This window comes from Rana temporaria, chromosome 3, assembly GCF_905171775.1.
Source record: "Rana temporaria chromosome 3, aRanTem1.1, whole genome shotgun sequence".
Classification (NCBI taxonomy): Eukaryota; Metazoa; Chordata; class Amphibia; order Anura; family Ranidae; genus Rana; species Rana temporaria.
Genome location: NC_053491.1, coordinates 200,562,561 through 200,586,564, shown reverse-complemented (window position 1 = coordinate 200,586,564; position 24,004 = coordinate 200,562,561). Strand labels below are relative to the sequence as shown.

Sequence of the window (24,004 nt, the reverse complement as noted above, 5' to 3'; positions counted from 1 at the left end):
TCTCTCATACGCGTTTTGCTTTGTGTCAGAGTCCCTTTAGAAAAGACAGGAAGTAAACTGAAGCTCAATACATATAATGAGGAAGAGATCTCCAATGCCCTATAATAGGTGGCATTCTGATGTAAAATTCACATTTGAACATAGCACCCTGATTGGAGGACTATTCAGCAAATCATTTTGCTGTTATGCCAAGGTAATTAGAATTCCAACAAACCTAACAATATTCCCAGCTCAGCAACAAAATACAGGTCTGTTTTGCTGAGCATTCCTTTCAAACTTAATATAATATTTTTCACGTTTGCATGCATTAAAGAAAAATAAGGAAAAAAAACTGTACAAAGGCAAAAATAGAATAACAAAAAAAATATTTTACTAAAACATAAGATTTACAGGATTTCCAAGACAAGCCATACAAAATGGTCACAAGCTCTGGATGGTTTAACACTCAAAAAGAGAAGTTAGTTATAATTTAATAGGGGGTCACACTGGATTCACAACTTTTTTTTGTGTCTTCGGGCAAGCTTGTCTGTCTACAGAACCGAGCTAGGAGGCCAACATACTACAGAAAGGTTAGCCTTTTTCAAACAAAAATTAATAAAAAGGAGGTATCCATTTGTTAAAAGGAAAAAAAAAAAAAAAAAAAAAAAGTAGGATACTGCAACAACCCTAGACTATTTCCATTCACAGTGCTCACACTGAAATTATGATGCTAAAATGGAAAGTTACAGAGGTCTTGCCACCTCTTAAATGTTAAAGGAACATGCTGATGATAATCTACTGCCTCTGCTCATGCGCTACAAACAGTGAATCAGGACAATACATGAGATCTGCTATTGTGCACTTAATCACCAAAGACTGACCATGTCTGGGCTTTTTTTATCTGTATTTTTATTTAATTTTTTTCTTTTTAAGACTGTGTCCATTGAACGCAAAAGAAAAAATATAAGGAAGAAATCTTGGCAGAACAGAAGAAGTGATGCACACTTGAAGAGCAAGAGGAGTTTAAGCGTTATTGTTGGCGTATAGCCTAGTCCATGCTTTGGCTGCAAGGAAGAAAGGAAAAATGCATTAGAGTCAATAATACAATAGAACCATACATTAAATCACATGTATTAGGATTAAGATTGTAAAAATATATTATCCAGTTTTCAGGTTCTGGTCCTATGCATTGCTCGGTCAGGCCTACAGCATCTCTCTGGTCATCTACTATTAAACTAGATACACTTTAGCAGGAAAACCCTCAGTACGTGAACAAGATTTCTTCAATTGTAAAAAGTACCACATCAACGATCAGGTCGCATGACCGTGCTTCATACTTTAAATTATACAGCCTAGGAAGGGGAGTACTGTTCTGTCAACCAGCTTCTATAGGTAGAGGGAGTGGCGCTATGTCAAAGGAAGATTTATTGGAAGTGGCAGAATGACGTCAGTCTTATTGCAGTGTCACCATTACAGACAAAGCAAGACTATATAGCCAATCTGTGGCTCCGAAACTGAAAATTATGCCCTTGTGTAAATATACCTGTCTCTATAGCTTGGGCTTCATTTGTCTTCCACTGCTCAGCTACATCGTTTGCTAATGGATCGTCTGGATTGGGTGCGCTTAACAAAGCCTGAATTGATAGAAGCACTGTACGGATCTGCAGAGCTGGAGACCATTTATCTACAGACAGATGAAAAAAAAGATATTCAATGCACAGTCAGAGAGAAAAATAAACATGGCCTTCATACACAAACAGTCAACCACTGCATTCTTCAAACCAACGTAAATACATTTTCTACAAAAAAAAAAAAACGTTTAAAATAGTCCTAACAACTTAAAGTGGTTCTAAAGTCCAAGTTTTTTTTATTTTTATACCTTAAAGCGGAGGTTCACCCTAAAAAACAACTTTCTACCATGCCATCCAGCATACTAGCGTCAGCTACAGTATGCCTTTATTTTTATTTTTTTGCTGTACTCAGTTTAATCCATTAGTTAAGTTTCAGACTTCCGCGGGGAGTAGGCGTTCCTATGAAGAGGGGAACACGATTGACGGCTGGCTATGGCGCGTCACGCTTCCCGAAAATAGCCGGAGTAGGACTCGGCTCTTCACGGCGCCTGCGCACAGACTAGGAGCTGACTGCGCAGGCACCGTGAAGAGCCAAGTCCTATTTCGGCTTTTTTTGGGAAGCGTGACGTGCCATAGCCGGCCGTCAATCATGTTCCCCTCTTCATAGGAACGCCTACTCCCAGCGGAAGTCTGAAACTTAACTAATGGATTAAACTGAGTACAGCAAAAAAATTAAAATAAAGGCATACTGTAGCTGACGCTAGTATGCTGGATGGCATGGTAGACAAAAAAAAAAAAATTTTTTGTTTTTAGGGTGAACCCCTGCTTTAATGCAGCACAGTTTAGGAGCTCGGCCACACATGCTCCCACAGTGAGCAACTTTCTATGGGAACACATGCTAGAAAGTAGGAGCAGGGGGAATTTAAAAAAGGAGGCAAGGGGCAGTTATGTACAATAGCACCACACAGAACAGTTATGTAAAGAATATTTTTATTGTAATAAAAAATATGGCTTTATAACCACTTTAACAATAATGTAGTGTTATCTTAACTCAGAAACCTGAGCAGAAAGGGTGGTGAGAAACATGAAGAAAGTACAGGGAACCCTCTCCAATGGAACACAGATGACTAAAAATACTGATGGGGGTTTCACCATTTCCTACTCTATTCAAAATAAAAAGTTCTGGCTTTAGATATACTTTGAATTGGTGTAGCATGAATAAATATATAGGACTTGTTTTTATTCTGGAAAGGTCTCCTTACTGCTCCAGTTCAATTATACCTTCTAGCGGACAGATCTCTTAGCATTTTCAGCTGATGACAGGAACCAGCAGTTCACATTTCAACAACTAATGCAGGCGGGACATTTTTAATGGTACATTTGTAGACAGCAGGAAAATCCACAAATTATGCCTACAAGTTCATTCTTCTCACAGAAAAACACACAAAGCAGGTTCTCCTGCTAATTATTTTGAACATTTCTAAAGAAAAATTAGCTCAGAATTATGTAGGCTGCCATAACTGAATGCTAGGTTCCTAGATGTCATGCTCACCATCCTATGTTTTGAATCTTTTGAGCCACTGACCAAGAACAAAACAAGAGTAAAAGAAGAAGGCAACTAGCAGTTCTAATAACTACGGATCGCCATTGGGAGTTCCTGGACAGAGATGATCCAAGGAGGTAGAGATCAGAGGTGAGAAACCTCTTGTCTGCCTGATCTTGCCCACACACTCCAATGTCAATGGCCAGCTTTATGATTCAAATTCAAATGCTCTCTGCAAAAAGTAACAGTCACTTTACTACAGGATATCAATTTTTGCCAGTTAGGCAGCCTATAGAAGTCAGTTATTTTTCATTCAACCGACATATTGAACTTCCCCGCCATCAGAAAACACTGATCAGTGGTGCATACTATTGCCTGAGGTGCTAATCGAAAAGCCAAGCATCCAACAGGGCAGTTGTACAGAACTCATTCGGCTGATCAACTTCCACCCATACAAGTGTCAAAAAATGGCCAGTTCCTGCTAAACCAACCACATTTCGATCCACATATGGCCAGTGTTCAATCAATCAGATAGCCGCTCCACCGGCCTACTACGCATGCGCAATGCGTTCCACACATTATGTGTGATGGGTTGCCGCTTTCTGATGCACATTTTAGGCACACTGTGTAAGCCGGGCGGGCCGCTGCGGGAGCGAGCACCAATTACATATGTAGCGGCCTGTTACTTTTTAGCCGGCGCTGCTTTAAATTTAGAGGGTAGTCAGAGTTAGTTGACTCAAACCTTATGATTTTTTCCAAATTTTGGGCCTCTGTTCCAGCCATGCTGTACTGTGAGTGACCACCATTGTTGTCTGTGGTGTCGTTACCATCCCAGGCCAAGGGTGGCAGCAGTCAGATCAAGGTGTTTTGGGTGTTCCAACCCCCCCCCCCCCCCCTCACTGATTGGCTGCCGAAGGGGTTGATCGTCCTGCTGTGCATGCTGGTGAGGAGTATTTAAGGGACAGACGCCATTGGCCAGGGGTTGATCGCGGGTCTGTCGTCCCACCACCCCCTGTGAGTGGCCCTCCGGGTTGGGGGTGCGTGTTCATGTTTTCCTAGCTCCGGGACCACGTTGGTCCGGGGTTGTGATCTACCAAGTAGGCCCGGTAGTCAGACTGGGTCTACGTTTGCAGAGTGGTCATGTGCTGTGCGTCCTGGAGGGAGGAAGCCACTCAATGAAGAACCTATCTTGGAGAGCACCAAGCACGAGGCTGGTATCTCAGGAGAGGCCTTCAACTTCATTGAAGGATGCACCATTACTGAAAGGCTGAATGATGGTCGCCTGTCAGTTCTAAGTTTGTAAGAAGTTAAATTTGGGAGAGATCCGGGTAATGAATCCTGTGTGAGAGGATTTTGGACCGAGCATATCTCCATCTGAGGGAAGGTCTGTGGCAGAAACGTAACCAATTTCCATGCGCTATCCTGGCTGCTAGGCTAGTGAGAAAGGCCTATCCGGGTGCGTAATACCCACTCTGGCTAGAGTGGCGACGAAAGCTGTGTTGCTGGAAGCAGGAGTGTTTCCAGGCAGAAGTTGTGCACCTGAACCGAATATCTATTACCCTTCTATCTCTTCAACTACTTTTATTCTTTTACCAAGTTCAGCAAATAAATCAAAGAAAAATAAGTCTAAAGTGTGTTCTCAACTCTCATCCGATACCCTAGACCAGTGGTCATCAACCTTCTCCTGCAGGGCCCACTAACAGGCCAGGTTTGCAAGATAACTGAAATACATCACAGCTGATATCATTTGCTCCTCAGTGATTGCAGTATTCTAGTCTGCATCTCCCCCAAGGTAATACATAAAACCTGGCCTGTTAGTGGGCCCTGTAGGACAGGGTTGATGACCACTGCCCTAGACGGCAAGGAAATAGAGGTAACATGCCACCCAAAACAAACCAGCAGCTCCTTCGGGGGTAGTGCTACACATACAATTACTAGTAGAATACAGACTTGCAGATGACAATTAAAGAAGTTTATCAACGTTTGCAATAGAGAATGTGACATGTTAATTATGTGTAGAGCTCCAAAATGGATGAAGGCAAGGAGAAAATAATACTGGGAGTATGCTATAGGCCCCCTAACCTGAAGGAGGAGGGGGAAGACGGATCTCCTATCACAATTTGGATTAGCAGCAAGGATGGGAAGTGTTATAATGGGGGATTTTAATTATCCACAGACTGTGCGGAGAGAACCACGCATTCGTCTAAGGCTCGCCAGTTCCTAAATGTCTTGCAGGACAATTTCATGGGTCAGATTGTAGACTCACCAACTAGATCTACTGATTACCATCAATACAGACCTGATCACAGATGTGGAAATACGGGGCAATTTAGGAAACCGTGACCACAGGTCAATTGGCTTCAGTATACATCACACAAATAGGAAACATAAGGGGAATACAAAGACACTGAAGTTCAAAAGAGGCAGATTTCCTAAATTACGAACCTTGCTAGAAGGCATAAATTGGGATAAAATCTTAGGGACAAAGAACACGGAGGAGAGAATGTTTTTTTTTTTTAAGAGCATATTAAATAAGTGCATTAGCCAATGCATCCCATTGAGTAATAAATTTAAAGCGGTTCACCCAGAAAAAAAAAAAAAAAATGTAACATTAGATTTAGTCTAATTATGCGAAGCAGAATCGGGTGTTTATTTTAAAATAAATTCAGTACTTACCGTTTTAGAGATAGATGTTCTCCGTGGCTTCCGGGTATGATCTTCGGGAATGGGCGTTCCTACTTGATTGACAGCCTTCCGGCGGTCGCATACAGCACGTCACCAGTTGCCGAAAGAAGCCGAACGTCGGTGCGGCTCTATACGGCGCCTGCGCACCGACGTTCGGCTACTTTCGGGAACTCATGACGCGCTGTATGCGACCGTCGGAAGGCTGTCAATCAAGTAGGAACGCCCAGTCCCGCAGCCCATACCCGGAAGCGGCGGGAGAACATCGATCTCTAAAACGGTAAGTACTGAATTTATTTTAAAATAAACACCCGATTCTGCTTCTCATAATTAACCTAAATCTAATGTTAAAAAAATATTTTTTGGGTGAACCTCCACTTTAAGAGCGAACAAAAGTCCTGGACGGCTTAACAATGTAAAAATGCATATTTAAGTAAAGTAGAAGGCCTTCAAAAAATACAAGGTTGAGGGGGGTCATCCATCAGCATTCAGACTTTATAAAGAATGCAAAGGGTGCAATTAGGGCAGCTATGATAAAACACAAAAGACGCATTGCGGAGGAGAGCAAAAGTGAGAACGGTATCATTGGCAGTAATCTGCATATATTCGTGAAGGATCGTTCTTGCCAAATCAATCTAATAACCTTTTATGAGGAGGTGAGTTGCCATCTAGATAAAGGAAGGCCGTAGCCATTGTGTATAAAAACAAGGTCCGTTGGCATGGACCATAGGGTGAGTACATGGATTGAAAACAGGCTACAAGGACGAGTTCAGAAGGTGGTGATAAACGGAGAGTACTCGGAATGGTCAGGGGTGTGTAATGGGGTCCCCCCAGGGTTCTGTGCTGGGACTTATCCCATTTAATTTGTTCATAAACGACATGGGGGATGGGGTAAACAGTTCAATCTCTGTATTTGCAGACAATACTAAGCTAAGCAGGGCAGCAACTTCTCTGCAGGAAGTGGAGACCTTGCAAAAAAGATCTGAACAAATTAATGGGGTGGGCAACTACATCGGCAAATTAGGTTTAATGTAGATTTTTTTTAAATAATGCATTGGGTGGCAAAAATATAGAACCTCTAGGGGAATCTAGGATGGAAAAGGACCTGGGGGTCAGAGTAGATGATAGCAGTAGCTTGGCATTGCATGCCATGGCTGAGCCTAACAAAGCAATCAGAATATTGGCATGCATTAACTGGTTCCTGACCGGCTCACGCACATTTACTGTGGCAGAATGGCTCTCCTGGGCGAAATCCTGTACATATACGTCTTCACCCAGGAGAGCCACCATAGGGCGCGCATGCCCACTGCACAGCGGGGAGCCGGTCACGGGTGCACAAGTGGCAGCACGGGGGTTTGTGTGTGTGTAAACACACACATACCCATGCTGTCAGAGGAGAGAAGACAGATTGTGTGTTTCTACAAAATAGAAACCACGATCTGTCATCTTTCATAGTTAGTCCCATCCCCCCCACAGTTAGAACACAATAGGGAACACAGTTAATCCCCCCCCTCCTTAGTGTTAACCCCTTCCCTGCCAGGGACATTGTTTGGATATAGCGTCGCACAACAGCGCAGCTGTCAGTTAAAGCAACACCGTACCGCATTACAAAAAAATTGGTTGGTCATTGAGGGGGGAAATCTTACTGGGCTGAAGTGGTTTAAGGAGAAGTAGGGCAAAAGCTCTTTTTCCCCCACTTCAGCCCAAATAGAGTTTGGTGGTATTTGATTATCACAGGTTGTTTGTTTTTTTTTGCAATAAAGGAAAGTATCTACTCTGTTATAAAATGTATCCAATAAAATCAAATGTAAATCCTAAAATTCTGGGTGGATAAAACAACTGGATAGACTGTTGCATATAGGGAACCATTGATGAAACAGAGTAGAACAACATATTATAAAACAGAGACTATGATTTCACAAACAAACAAACATTCTCTGGTTAAGAACTATCCATTTTGATTTTTAAATGGAAGCGATTGATTTCCCACCGGCAAATGGTTGTGAAAATCACATTTGCTGCTTTATAAACAAGACCCACTAATGCAGACAATTCAAAAATGGGGAGGGGAAAATTAAGCCACTAACCATAGCAGTCAAAAAGGGTTTATTCTTTTAAATAAAACCATGAATTTGAATGCTTACTATAAATAAAAAAGGTATACAATCTATCCCCCCCCAGTCATGCCTTTTTATACAGTCCCTGGACAGTACAAGGTTATCTGCCTGATAATACTACAAAATAAACATTACTGAATATAACAAAGGAACTAAAAGGAAATTATGCACCACCCTTGGTTGAGGTTTTATTTTTGATAATGCAGCTGTATATAAAAAGAAAATAGCAATCAATTGGAGCATTACAGTAAATAAATGGAGCCTTACCTTTCAATATATCTAAACATATTCTTCCCAACTTGTCTACATTCGGATGATAGATTTTGGTCATGAAACGTACTTTAGGAGCTGCCATTGGGTACTCTTCAGGAAGGAATAGTTCAAGTTTAAATGTTCCTCCTTCAAATGGTGAATCCTGTGGACCTGCAATTAGAACATGGAAATACCGTGCGTTGCCATCATCTGGTTCAGCTTTTATTCCAGGAACGGGTTCTGCCATTAAGCGCTGGGTTTCCTGTAAAACAAGGAGAAACTTGTATAACATGGGGGAACTATTTTATGTGTTTACCGGCAAAGGAAACCAAAGGACTAGAAACCTTCATATCAAAGAATCAGGGGTCTTCAATTATACTTAGAAGTACTGAAATCGAACAGCCAGGTAATTAGCATTTTCAGGCATCCAGTACTTAAAGTGTTTGCTACCCCAGCATTTAAATTTACATTTTCCTGAAATGTGCCTGTATGAAAAAGTACCGTATTTTTCGCCGTATAAGACGCACTTTTTCTTACCCAAAACTGGGGGGAAAAAGTTGGTGCGTCTTATACGGCGAATACACGGTTTCGCCTAACCGATCCGCGTTCCGCGGAATGCAGCGCCGCCGCGGCCTTAGGAAAGACCGCGGCTTTGGCCTAGCTCCGGAGCGGTTGGCCATCTTAGTACACCCGGTGCGCTGACGTCATCACTGCTCTGCTCGTGGATCTGTTTATTCCTAGAAGAGATCGCGCGCCGCGATCTTGCCATGCATCTGCAACAACTATGTGGGGGCAATGTTACTGGCTGCTATTACTAATGTGGGGGCAATGTTACTGGCTATTATTACTATGTGGGGGCAATGTTACTGGCTATTATTACTATGTGGGGGCAATGTTACTGGCTATTATTACTATGTGGGGGCAATGTTACTGGCTATTATTACTATGTGGGGGCAATGTTACTGGCTATTATTACTAATGTGGGGGCAATGTTACTGGCTATTATTACTATGTGGGGGCAATGTTACTGGCTATTATTACTATGTGGGGGCAATGTTACTGGCTATTATTACTATGTGGGGGCAATGTTACTGGCTATTATTACTATGTGGGGGCAATGTTACTGGCTATTATTACTAATGTGGGGGCAATGTTACTGGCTATTACTAATGTGGGGGCAATGTTACTGGCTATTACTAATGTGGGGGGTGGTGTGATGGTGATGACGAGTGGGGGGCAAATATTTTACTACAGTATTTGGTTCAGAATCTTTTTTTCTAGATTTTCCTCCTTTAAAATTGGGTCTTATATGGTCTCAAATAGCATTAGAGCCGCTCCAGAGATGTGTGAACCGGCTCCATAGAGACCCAGTCACAATCTCCTGACATGCGAATTGGATACAGGGAAATCTGCATCCAAATCGCAATAGTGTGAACCCGACCCTACTAGTTTAGTTCAAAGATTGCTCCATTTGCTTTCCCAATGCACTGTCCAGCTACTGGGAGTTAGAGAGACAACACCGTGTAAGCTCCAAATTTTTACTTGCAGGAGGGCCGATTGATGACTTAACTTTCCCATATGCGACAGGGGGCAATATATTATATCTTTTTTTTGTTTTTTTTGTTAACGCATATACATACTAGGGATGCACCGAAATTTCTGAAAATGGCCTTTTCAGCATTTTGCTGAAAGACAATTATTGCCGATAATTGAGCCGAAAATGGGGCGGGCCTCACCCCTGGTGCTGCCCATTAGGGGGGGGGGGGTCTTTCTGGCGTGCCTCGCCGCAGTCCTTTCCTCCTCGCGGCGATCTCCGTATGTCACGGAGCTTAACTACACAGGCCGCAGTAACAATGTCCCAACAATGGCCAAGGCACTTCAAAAAGGGCAGTGGTGTTGCTACTGATAAAGATAATGGTAATAATAATCATCATCCTAGGACCATATCAATAAGGATTAAACAAGTGGATAGGGGGGGGGGGATGATATAATCCTGGTTGAGCATTAAAGTTAAGTAGGAATCATTCAAACCAAGGTAAGGATTGGGAGATTAATGATTAAGGGGTTTGTAATAAAACAAAAAACTATACAATAGTCCAGATAGGAAAAGTCCACATATCCTGGGTGGATACCTCAGGAATAGTGAAGATGATAATCTGGAGATCACACTTGAAAAGGCAGCTAGCTGAAGAGCAGACGTTACTCTGGTATAGGAGACATAGAACAAACAGAGCAGCGCCAAACTAAGTGTAGCATAAAAATAAGGAATTTATTCACAAGTGTTTAAAAAAAACTCATTAGAAAGTAGTGGTTTTCAGGCACATCATTAAAATGGGCAGCGTTGTCCAATTACACAGGAGTCCAGAATGGTTCCATATGGCGCGGTCCTATGGAGCTCAGCGGCGCCTGTGGAGGGCGCAGGGAAAGTTTGTAGAGGGCGCTGGACATCAATGGTGTGAAAGGTCGCTGCTGGTGGGCACTGGGTGATAACGCACGCGTTCGAAGCATGCATGCTCCTTCATCAGTTCCATAGGACCGTGCCATATGGAACTATCCTGGACTCCTGTGTTTTTGGACAACGCTGCCCATTTTAACGATGTGCCTGAAAACCATTACTTTCTAGTGAGTTTTTTTAAACACTTGCGAATAAATTCCTTATTTTTATGCTACACTTAGATTGTTACTTAACCACTTAAGGACCCGCTCATGTACATATACGTCGGTACTTTAAAGATTGATATCTCGTAACGGCAGCAGCAGCCACAACCAAGATATCCATCTTTTCTTTGAGCGGTCCAGTAAACGATAGCGGTGGTCTCTGCGGCGGATTCGCCACAAGATTACCATTATGGGCGGCAGGAGAAAGGCCCCCCTCCAATCGGGTCCTTTACTCTCCTCGGCTGGGATACAAGTGAGGGCAAGATGGCCCCCACCCGTCCCCATAGCAGGGCGGAAGTGACGTCAAAACGTCACTTCCACCCATGCTTCTTAAAGCAATATTTTCTTGTTGTAATTTTTTCAAAATGACAAATTTTTTTTTTTTTTGCATTCAAGTCTAAATATGGGATCTAAAGTCTTTTTGACCCCAGAGCTCATATTTAAGAGGACCTGTCATGTTTTTTTCTATTACAAGGGATGTTTACATTCCTTGTAATAGGAATAAAAGTGACCAATTTTTTTTTTTTTTCGTGTAAAAAAAAAAATATATAACAAAAAAAAAAATATATATTTTTAAAGCGCCCCGTCCTGACAAGCTCGCGTGCAGAATCGAACGCATACGTGAGTAGCACCCGCATATGAAAACAGTGTTCAAACCACACAAGTGAGGTATCACCGCGCTCGTTACAGCGAGAGCAATAATTCTAGCCTAGACCTCCTCTGTAACTCAAAAGATTCAACCTATAGAATTTTTTTAACGTCGCCTATGGAGATTTTTAAGGTTAAAAGTTTGACGCCATTCCACGAGCGGGCGCAATTTTGAAGCGTGACATGTTGGGTATCATTTTACTCGGCGTAACAGTATCTTTCACAATATAAAAAAAAAATTGGGCTAACTTTACTGTGGTCTTATTTTTTTAATAAAAAAATGATTTTTCCCCAAAAAAAAGTGCGCTTGTAAGACCGCTGTGCAAATACGGTGTGACAAAAAGTATTGCAATGACCGCCATTTTATTCTCTAGGGTGTATGTGTATATATATTATATATATATATATATATATATATATATATATATATATATATATATATATATATATATATATATATATATATATATAAATAAATCACACACACACACACACACACACACATACATATGTTTGGGGGTTTTAAGTAATTTTCTAGCAAAAAAAAACAATTTTAATCTTGTAAACACCAAATCTGAAAAACAGCCAAGGTCCTTAAGTGGTTAAAGAACAAAACAGAGCAGCGCCAATGTCCCGCCTCCTGTGACAGATGGTACACTGATCCTGCTATGACTAAGCACTAGTTTCAGTGCGAAACGCGTCAGTAGTCAGGTTTTATTTTATTTTGCTGTGACTTTTAGTGCTGTCCTTTTAACCACTTCCCGACGGCCGTACGAATATGTGCGGCCGCAGGGTGGTTCTAAATCTCTAACAGAGATGCCTCTGAGATGCCGATGCGCGTGCCTGGCGGCCGCGATGTCCGCCAGGCACTCGCGATCGGCGGCTACAGGGACAAGACGTGGAGCTCTGTGTGTAAACACAGAGCTCCACGTCCTGTCAGGGAGAGAGGAGACCGATCTGTGTCTCTTGTACAGAGGGACACAGCATCGGTCACCTCCCCCAGTCACCCCCCTCCCCCCACAGTTAGAACACACCCAGGGAATACATTTAACCCCTTCCATGCCCCCCTAGTGTTAACCCCTTCACTGCCAGTCACATTTATACAGTAATCGGTGCATGTTTATAGCACTGATCGCAGTATAAATGTGAATGGCGCCAAAAATGTGTCAAAAGTGTCCGATGTGTCCGCCATAACGTCGCAGTCCCAATAAAAATCGCAGATCGCCGCCATTACTAGTAAAAAAAAATGTATAATAAAAATGAATAATAATTCTGTCCCCTATTTTGTAAGCGCTATAACTTTTGCGCAAACCAGTCGCTTATTGCGATTTTTTTTTTTTTTTACCAAAAATATGTAGAAGAATTCGTATCGGCCTAAACTTTTTTTTTTAAAAAATGGGATATTTATTATAGTAACAAGTAAAAAATATTGATTTTTTTTTTAAATTGTCGCTCTTTTTTTGTTTATGGCGCAAAAAATAAAAACCGCAGAGGTGATCAAATACCACCAAAAGAAAGCTCTATTTGTGGGGAAAAAAAGGACGCCAATTTTGTTTGGGAGCCACGTCGCACGACCGCGCAATTTTCAGTTAAAGCGACGCAGTGCCAGAAGCTGAAATTTCACCTGGTCAGGAAGGGGTATACGTGCCCAGTAAGGAAGTGGTTAATAAAAGGCTACAATTTGTTCAGAGTGCGGCTGTCCAGAAACAATATCTTTGTTCCTGCTTTGCTAAGTGCATTGCCTGCACCTGAGTTGTCTGCAACGGAGGATATTGATCTGGGTTCCCACCTAGGAGCGGCTATTCCCTTTTCCCCTACACTGATCCAATGGTGGCACATTGAATCAGTGTGACGTAATCCCAGGACGCAGTGCATTGTTACTGCGGCCTGTGTAGTTAAGCTCTGTGACACACAGAGATCACTGCAAGGAGGGAGAGAATTGGCAGGCTACATGACTGGTACACGCGAGGCTGCATCTGAGGGCCACACACACACACACACACACACACACACACACACACACACACACACATCTTGCTGCTTTCGCATATGCAAAAAGGCCAATATTCAAAAATAGCAGTAATTAGAAGAAGTATTCACAGCTACCAATGAAACTCATACTTGGCTTGGAATTTTTTAATAGGACACAGGAAGCAGTGGGAGAGTCAGCTGCACAGTAGAGACACTGGGAAGTGTACTCACAGTCATCCTGTGACATGTATGAGGTATATCGAGTAAACAGACTTTAGCAAAGCTGTAGTGTTTGCTGAATAACTGCAGCCCATTGACAGGGTGGATATAAAGCAATGTTTTTTTTTTTTAATCTGATATTTTTGTTGAGGTGAGTTAACGGCGGGTCAGAGGAGGAGCTGCTGCAGTATGGAGATGACAGTTGCTCATTAAAAATTATGATTTAGCCCCGGTTCACATTGGTACGATTTGACATGGCAAATCGGCGGCATTTGCCGGCAATGGCATCGTCCTAATCCGTGCACCGATTTTAACAAATAGTTTCTGTACTACTATTTGAACAGATGTCTCTGAAATCGCTGCCGAAATTGGGACTGACGAACGGGCGTAAAATCGTCCAAGCTCAGCTGAACTCGCACGGCTTCATTCCTGCACCTCAGTGTGAACCTGGGCTTAAATCGAGTTGATTTAAATCAAGCCTTTTTATACTAGTGATTTCAAATCATGATTTAAATAGACTTGATTTAAATCAAATCCACCCTGGAAAATATACAAATTTAGAACGATTATGTGCTAAACATTACAGACCTGACATTTTAAAATTCAGGCCAATGACCTCCACCATACAAATCATGCATCGTAAATGACGCACATCATCGATAATACACTTATACTTATCAAAGAAGCACGTCAAACGCTCAAGTACCACAAGTGGCAAGGAATATTTTGCTGCAGAAGACAAAACTGGCTGGCCTCCTAGCTTTCACAGGTGACCTCCAAGCACAAGATAATGGACTCAGTCCATATTAGGCTGGCATTTTTAAATGCTTCCAAGAAGTTTTAAAAAAAATAAAAAATCTACTCAATATACATAGTGCATTTTTCCCTTTGTGCTCATTTTCAAGTGCAAGCACCTTGTGTTCATCTTTGAATCGATTTAAAGCCAATGTGCAGTGTATGTTGAATGCGCAACTGCCTTCTGCTTCCAACTGGCTACGCAGCACAGTGTATCCTTGTAGCACTGGGCTATTGGACCAATTCGCACCCAGACCATCATATTGATAGAGATTCTTCCAGGTGCTCCAATTCCTTTCCATGACTGTTTACACCTGTACAACTATGGTACTGACAATGGATTGTAAACTATGAAAGCACTGTAAAACATAGCTGCTACAAGCCATTTTGTGTATCAAATGGACCTTGCCTCCTCACTCACACCTCAAAAAAAACAAAAACAAAAAACATGTAAAGTACATATCTTGAAGTACAGTATGGCATCCGATTAATAAAAAAAGTAACCCATATTTCTCTTTTAAAGACTAAGCCTTTATCTGACACTTGTTGCTTACATGTTAATGTAGATGTAATCCCACTCATTTCTAAATTACTTCCATAGTGGTCATTTATAAGGATATACACTTTTTTTTTTTTATGTCATATTGTAATTTTTATTTTTTACTATTTTTTAGGGGGGGGGGGAGTGGATTGTGTCAGTGTGTGTTTTATTTAAATTCAGATAATGGACTTTGAAGGCGTAATGCATTTAAAAATTTGGATATTTTTTCATATCCAGTCCCACTCTGTGATGATCTGATTCATTATTTCAAGGTACAAGCCTTAATGAAAAAATTGTTTTGGGGTTTACTACCACCTTAAAAAAAAAAAAAAAAAAAAATAGAAAGCTAGAAAAACACACACAATAAAAAAAAAATCCAGGATGGAAAATACGTATGTCCAAGATTCAGACTTTATGCCGACTTATACCACTAGAGGGGAATGCTGGGAGTTAATGAGCCCAGCTGAACTAAGTGGGCTCATTAAGACGATGAAAAAATAAAATAAAAACACAGCATGCTTAGGAAGATACCTGTGTGAAGTTGGCACCCCATGTTTGTAAAATCTGAATAAAAATATAACATTCGTGTTCCGCGTTTGTGCCGGTTTGGTTTCTGAGATATTAAACATTTAATTTAATGCAAGCCCCGCCCACTTCGCACCCCATGTTGCTGAATTAAAAAAAAAAAAACGCGCCATTCGTTTGTGCCGCAAAAATAAACGTTTGTGCCGCTTTGGTTCCGGAGATATTGCGCGTTATATTTGCTGTAACCCCGCCCACTTTGCACCCCATGTTGCTGAATTTAAAAAAAAAAAATGGCGCCATTCGTTTGTGCCACAAAAATAAACTACAATAAAGATTTTTGTACGTACCAATGGCACTAGAAAAGGAATGTTTACTGACCAAAAAAGAAGTGACTTATGTAAGAGAATTTGCTGGAGTGCTGTTTTGCTTGGTAAGCACCTGGTTTAAACTTTTGTTAAAAGAGAACTATGGCTCGACCTTTTTTAGCTTTTTTTTTTTTATGTTCTCCTGTGACAAAAAAAAAAAAAAAAAAAAAAACTCAGCATGTGGCGGGCTATTGCCCACTATATGCTGACAACGCAGAGCCACGCTGCAGCCAGGACTAATCCCGACAATACTGTCGAGATCCACCCTGCCGCCTGATTGACAGCTAGCTATGCCTCACTAGAGCCTGAGCCAGCTGTGCCCGCCCCCTCCCCCGTCTGTTCCTCCCCCATCTGTTCTTCCAGTCAGGCGCGTTTTTTTTTAAAATTTAGCAACATGGGGTGCAAAGTGGGCGGGGTTACAGAAAATATAACGTGCAATATCTCCGGAACTAAAAACGGCACAATCGTTTATTTTTGCGGCACAAACCAGCACAAACTAATGACACTTTTTTTTTTAAAATTCAGCAACATGGGGTACAAAGTGGGCGGGGCTTGCATTAAATTGAATGTTTAATATCTCAGAAATCAAACCGGCACAAACGCTTGTTTTAGCGGCACAAACGAATGGTATATTTTTATTCAGATTTTACAAACATGGGGTGCCAACTTCACACAGGTTAGGAAGATGCTCCAACCTGGAACCAGTTCTGTTTGAATAGACTGGGGAGTGTGGTATCTGTCCCGTGAGACAACGCCTGTGTGGCAAACTTGTAAAACAGGGAGATAGGGACTGGGGCAGCACAAGGCTGCACCTAGTTGTTAGATAGGGAACCTACGTGTGTAGTAAGCGGTTTTTAAGCAGAGACCCTAGAGCAGGGTTTCATAGAACTCCCTTTTTTCTCCAGAGGTTGCTAGGGGTTCCTTGAGCAGTGATCAATTTCTGCCTCTCAGAAAAGTTCCCACTGACACCAATGACTATAACTATCTGCAAAGAGTAATTCTTTGCAATGACCACAAGTGTAAGGAGCATTCTTCTTACTAACAATCACACCAATATATCACAAGTTATAGATATAGTAATTATTAGCAGGGGTTCCCTGAGACCAGAAAGTTAGTTCAAGAGTTCATCTGTGTTGAAAAGGTTGAGAAAGGCTGCTCTAGAGAATAAAATGGCGGTCGTTGCAATATTTTATGTCACACTGTATTTGCACAAAGGTTTTTTTAAACACAATTTGAGGGAAAAAATACACTTCCAACACATACATACACACACACACACACACACACACACACACACACACACACACACACACACACACACACACACATATATATATATATGAAGAAGGTTAGCCCATTTTTTTTGTACTATATGAAAGATTATGTTACGCCAAGAATCGTGATCTTTATTTGGGTGCGGGGGAGTTTGAAGGTCCCCACTAGCTGTCAGATTGTGGATGTGCAGGGACTGTTTTTTTTTGTAGCCACTGACAGGGATTCCATCTTTACCAGACCTTCCTTCTGGGTTTGCGGGCTTTGGTTCTTTGAATGGATGGGCCACGGGAGTCACTGTTTACGGCACAGGGCTCTGTAGGAAAGGCACAGGTATGCCGTTCCTTTAGAGCGCTTGCTCTAAAATATCTGCTAAACAAGGCACAGTTACTAGACATTTACAGTACCTACAGGTAAGCTTCACTATAGGCTTACCTGTAGGTAAAAGATAAACACAAGACTTTAGTATCACTTAAAACCTTGATGACCATGTGTTATATTATATGCGCATACACACCACTTTATTAGGTACACCCTGCTAGTACCGGGTTGGACACCCCTTTGCCTTCAGAACGGCCTTAATTCTTCATGGCATAGATTTAACAAGGTGTTGGAAACATTCCCCAGATGTTTTGGTTAACATTGACATGATAGCATCACACAGTTGCTGCAGATTTGACGGCTACACATCCATGATACAAATCTCTTGTTCCACCACATACCAAAGGTGCTCTATTGGATTAAGATCTGGTGATTGTGGAGGCCATTGGAGTACAGTGACCTCATTGTCATGTTCAACAAAAAAAAAAAAACAGTGGTGAGATGATTGGAGCTTTGTGACATGGTGCATTATCGTGCTGGAAGGAGCCATCAGAAGATGGGTACACTATAGTCATAAAAGAATGGACATGGTCAGCAACAATACTCAGGTAGGCCGTGACGTTTCACCCTTTCATGACTAAGCCTATTTCTGACATTTGGTGTTTACAAGTTAAAATCCATATTTTTTGCTAGAAAATTACTTAAAACCCCCAAATATTATATATTTATTTAGCAGAGAATAAAATGGCGATTGTTGCAATATTTTATGTCACTCTGTATTTGTGCAGCAGTGTTTTAAATGTAACTTTTTGGGAAAAAAGTTCATGAATTAAAAAAAAAAATGAAAAATTAAAGTTAGCCCAATTTAATTTTTATAATGTGAAAGATGATGTTACGCCGAATAGATACCAAACGTGTCATGCTTTATAATTGCACGCACTCGTGGAATGGCGACAAACTACGGTACCTAAAAATCTCCATAGGCAAAGATTGAAAAAATAATTATGGTTATCAGGTTAGAGTTAATGATGTGGTCTAGTGCTAGAATTATTTCTCTCGCTCCGACGATCTCGGCGATACCTCACATGTGCGATTTCAACACCATTTACATATGCGGGCGTGACTTCCATATGCTGCATGAGCAAGTGGGGACGCTTAAAAAAAAAATAAAAAAATTACATTACATTATATTGTGTTTTTTAAAAAAAATGTATCACTTTTATTGCTGTCACAAGGAATGTAAAAACCCCTTGTGACGGTAATAGGTGTCGACAGGTACTCTTTATGGAGGGATCGGGGGTCTAAACGGTTAAGGAGATATTTTCACAGAAAACGGACGCCGTAGACAACGGCACAGGTGCACTGAGCGGTGCCGTTTTTGTGAATGGCATCAACTGGGTTAATGCCATGTTTTAGCGCATGCGCGGGAGTGACGTCATTGCCGCGCCAGCCAATCACAGTGCCGGAGCGGCGATAACGGGAAATAACGACGAGGGGACATGGCGGTGGACGGGACCGAGGCGGGCTTCGATCTCAGGTAAGTGACACATAATGAGCTAGTATGCTGTGCATACTAGCTCATTATGACTTTCTCTAGCAGGTGTATTTAAAAAAAAAAAATGGAAAAACCGAGGGTTTACTTCATCTTTAATTAACCCTTTCATGCCTAAGCCCATTTCTGACATTTGTTGCTTACAAGATAAAATTAGTATTTGTTTGCTAGAAAATATATATATATTTGCAGAGACCCTGGAAAATAAAATGGCAATTGTTGCAATATTTTACGTCACACAGTATTTGCACAGTGGTCTTTCAAATGCAATTTTTTGAAAAAAAAAAAGACACTTTTATTTATTATAAAAAAAAAAAAGCTAAAAACTGTAAAGTTACCCCCAATTGATGCTAAATAGATACCCAGCATGTCATGCTTGGAAATTTCACGATTCTAAATACTGTCTTTTTTTAAATCGGCGCCATTGGCAGCCCAGTAAACCGGAAGTGACATTGCTTCCATGTTTTTACATAGGAGACTGGAACAAAAGATGTTTCCGTGTTCTTTCCAGTCATAGCCTAGCCGGTGGAAGCATTGGACCGTGAGACGGGAGGCCTGGAAAGAGCAGCGAAACCTGGACATCCCCTCCCGCTCCTTTAGGATAACAGCCGAGCGTCTTTTAGCCGCATCGATCGTTATCACTAAAGAGCCAACCGCCCGCTCTACAAAATGGTACTGGGGTGATGCCTGCACCTGCAGGCATCAAATCACCCTGGTATAACCCCTTAACCACTTGTCTACCAGCCGCAGTCAATTGACGGCGGCATAGTAGCTCAGTTGTTCTGACAGGACGTCAAATGACGTCCTCGTCTTTTAAAGCCGCTAGGGGGAGTGCGCGCACCCGCCACTTTACTGGGAACGCGATGCCGCCGGGCACCCACGATTGCCCAGTAACTGAGCAGGGATGTGGAGCTCTGTGTGTAAACACAGAGCTCCACATCCTGTCAGGGAGAGGAGACCGATGCGGTGTCCCTTGTACATAGGGACACAGATCGGTCACCTCCCCCAGTCAGTCCCCTTCCCCTACAGTTAGAACACTTACTAGGCTACACATTTAAGCCCTTCCTCGCCCCCTAGTGTTAACCCCTTCCCTGTCAGTCACATTTATACAGTAATTAGTACATATTTATAGCACTGTCCACTGTATAAATGTGAATGGTCCCAAAAATGTGTCAAGTGTCCGCCATAATGTCGCAGTCCCAATAAAAAAAAAGCAGATGGCCGCCTAGTAAAAAAATAAAAAAAAATAAAAAAAATCATAATTATGTCCAGTATTTTGTAGGCGCTATAACTTTTGCACAAACCAGTCACTATACACTTATTGCGATTTTATTTTTTTACCAAAAATATGTAGAAGAATACGTATCGGCCTAAACTGAGAATTTTTTTTTATTTTTTTTTTTTAAATGGTATATTTATTATAGCAAAAAGTAAAAAATATTTTTTTTTTCAAAATTTACGCTCTATTTTTGTTTAGAGCACAAAAAATAAAAACCGCACAGGCGATCAAATACCACCAAAAGAAAGCTCTATTTGTGTGGAAAAAAAAGGACGTCAATTTTGTTTGGGAGCCACGTCGCACGACCGCGCAATTGTCAGTTAAAACGACGCAGTGCCGGAAGCTGAAATTTCGCCTGGGCAGGAAGGGGGTATATGTGCCCAGTAAGCAAGTGGTTAAAGCCGAGAATGCAAATGTGCGTACGGTCGGAGTTAAAGCGGATCTCCACTCTAAAGTGGAGTCCCGCTGATCGGCACCCTCCCCCCCTCCGGTGTCACATTTGACACCTTTCAGGGGGGAGGGGGGTGCAGATACCTGTCTACAGACAGGTATCTGCACCCACTTCCGGCCCTACGATACGGGCAAAAGACGTGTTTTTTCCTCGTTTCCCGTCCGTCCCCCGTTGTATGCTGGGAACACTCGGCTCCCAGCACACAGCGGGAGCCAATCGGCGGGCGCAGCGCGACTCGCGCATGCGCCGTAGGGAACCGGGCAGTGAAGCCGGAGCGCTTCACTTCCTGGTTCCCTCACCGTGGATGGAGGGGGGAGCAGCAGGGTGACGAGCGATCGGCTCGTCATCTGCTGCGATCACCGCTGGACTCCAGGACTATTAAAAGTCAGCAGCTGCAGTATTTGTAGCTGCTGGCTTTTAATATGTTTTTTTAGTGGCACATCCGCTTTAAGGGAGTTGCAGAGGCAGAAGGTTTAACCACTTAATATCGAGGACGTACAGGTACGATCTAAGGGCAGTAACTGGTAAAGCCTCAGTTTAACAATTTCAACAGTTTAATTACCTACTGAGTATACAGTGTCTCTTTTTATAATCCTCATCTATGTTCCTGTTTAACCACTTTCCAGCTTTCAGAGCTGTCACTATTTAAATGACAATTGCGCGGTCATGCTACACTGTACCCAAACTAAAATTTGTATAATTTTGTTCCCACAAATAGAGCTTTCTTTGGTTGGTTTTTGATCACCTCTGTGGTTTTTATTTTTTCTAAAACGGATAAACACTTTTGTTTGTTATAACATTTTGGAAATATGTTTTCTCCTTCACTGATGGGCATTGATAAGGCAATATTTAGGTTTATTTTGCAAAGCAAAAATCAAATACTTTCAACAGGGTACATTCTGCTCTGTACTGCGACGCAGCGCATAAATACACTACATATCAATACAGTTCCAAGCATACAATTAAATTACATTCATTCAACCCATTCTGCGGTACGATGCCTGATGTGTTGCGCAGAGTTAATGAAACCCCGAAACATCACATCATGCATGATGCCGCATTACCGGTGGGCAGCACTGCTGGGCATGACTGATGGCACTGGCATTAATGGGCATCGATTGCCATATCCCTGGTGGTCTAGGTGGCATACCTGGTGGGTGTCCTTTATTGTCATCCCTGGTGGTCCAGTGTGGGCAACCGCGCGTGGGGGGGGAGGGAGGCTTTGCTGATTAACAATCAGTGCAGACCCCCGTGTCAGGAGAGCCGCCAATCGATAAATGGCTTCTTCTGTCTACATCGTGATCATTTCCCAGGATGCTCAAATGAGCATTATGGGAAACATAGTTCCAAAACATATGGGCTGCCAAGGTATGCCATCACTGACCTATAGGAAGGCTACACTGCCATGCAGGGTCTCACTGGAACCCCAGTGTAGCCATCCTGATCTTGTACTATCAGAACGGATATGTATGCACATCATAGGCTGGGTGCAATGAATCATGGGACATGTAACCCTGACACAGGAGGCCACCTTAAATGTGAAACTATGATCACTTTGCGTTCCCCTAAACTGGCATCTCCTCCCCTACAGCAAATTGCACAAAAAAAAGGTAATTGGGAATCCTATTTTCAATCTTTCTTACCCAAGCCAGAATGGCTGAAGCCTCCTGGGATACCCACATCCTGGATTGATCCCAGGAGGTCATGGGACTATGTATAATTCCACCGCACATGCGCAATGCAGCGTCATCAGGAGGCCGACAGCTAGGACAAATTACCTCTGGATGACATCACAAACAAGGTAACCGCACCTGATTGGGCCACTTTTGAAAGATAACAGTGGCGGATGTGTGGGGGCAAGTACGTTATTTATTTTTTTACCTCATCAGCACATACGGTAATAGGGGGGGGGGGGGGGGGTATCACTTAAGTCAGATTCCACTTTAAGTTCCATAAACAGTGCATAGAAGCTTGGGGAGGCACATTAATGGTATACACACTTCCAGCAGATAGGAGGAATTGAGGAAATAATGGTGTAAAGGAGAACAATGGGTTAATAGTGATGGTCTGTATCATTGCGGTGTGGTGTACATGTCTCTCCTGTCATAGAAGAGATGCGGCACTAGCCGGGGCTCCGGGGTGCTGTATGGAGGGCGGGATGTCTGTGGCGGGGGGTGTGGGTGTGGCCCCCATATACATTCAATGACTAGAAGGCCCGGGCAAGGCTCTGTTCTGTCCGGCCTCGTGGTCACCACAGTACGTGGAGCGCCCACTGTCCCCACACTTCCTCCTGACAAGCCAGTCATAGCAGCGGCGAGCAGGCCGCCCCACCACCCAGGCGGCTGCCATATTGGAGGGAAACCCGCTGGCCGGGACGGTCCCGCCATGGCGCCTGAGACATCCAATACTGGGAGCCCAGCACTCAGCCCACTCCCTCTTCCCATTCACACATTTACCTTGACGATCCTGCGAGGAAGCCCGGCCATTTTATCTTATAGCGAATGCAGCCTCGACTCTCTCTGCGTGCCGCCGGATCCTCCTGTCACGTACAAGTGAGAGCCTGACGTCCGCTTCCGAAAACGTCATGACGGCGGCCAAGGAGGATGCTGGGAAAAGTAGTTTCTGGGCGGCAGCTGCTGCAGTGCGTGCTAATGATGTAACCAGGCCCAGAAAGTGCAGGCTCATTCCTAGAACACAGGGCTGGAGGAGAAACCAGATCACTAGCAACATGTTTCACGGATCCCTTCCTGTGCAGACTAGTTTTCATTTCTCAGCATTGTCATAGTTTGACTGACACTTAAGATGTGTGCTTTCCATGCAACACTGTATCCAAATTAATTGGATATCATTTTTTAAGTGATTGTAACGCCAGAGCTTTGTAATTGTGGCCACACATTAACCACTTCCATACAGGGCTTTTATACACACCTCCATACCAGGCCTATTCTGGCACTTCTCTCCTACATGTACAAATCATAATTTTTTTGCTAGAAAATTAGACAGAACCCCCAAATATTATATATGTTTTTTAGTAGACACCCTAGGGAATAAAACGACGGTCATTGAAACGTTTTATCTTGCACGGTATTTGCGCAATAATTTTTCAAACGCCTTTTTTTTGGAAAAAAATTGTTTCATGAATTAAAAAAATAACAAAACAGTAAAGTTAGCCCATTTTTTTTGTAAAATATGAAAGATGATGTTACACCGAGTAAATAGATACCTAACATGTCACGCTTTAAAATTGCGCACACTCATGGAAT

At 42.4% G+C, this 24,004-nt stretch overlaps 1 protein-coding gene across 1 annotated transcript; it reads right to left on the bottom strand.

The window, feature by feature from the left end:
- Positions 1-348: 348 nt before the first annotated feature.
- Positions 349-23,307, bottom strand: UBE2N (ubiquitin conjugating enzyme E2 N). Its single transcript, XM_040344129.1, has 4 exons — positions 23,198-23,307; positions 8,160-8,406; positions 1,523-1,663; positions 349-1,043 (listed from the first exon to the last, which is right to left on the bottom strand). The coding sequence occupies exons 1-4, from the start codon at positions 23,225-23,227 to the stop codon at positions 1,003-1,005; spliced, it is 459 nt and encodes a 152-aa protein (XP_040200063.1). The 5' UTR covers positions 23,228-23,307; the 3' UTR covers positions 349-1,002.
- Between the last annotated feature and the right edge of the window lie 697 nt (positions 23,308-24,004).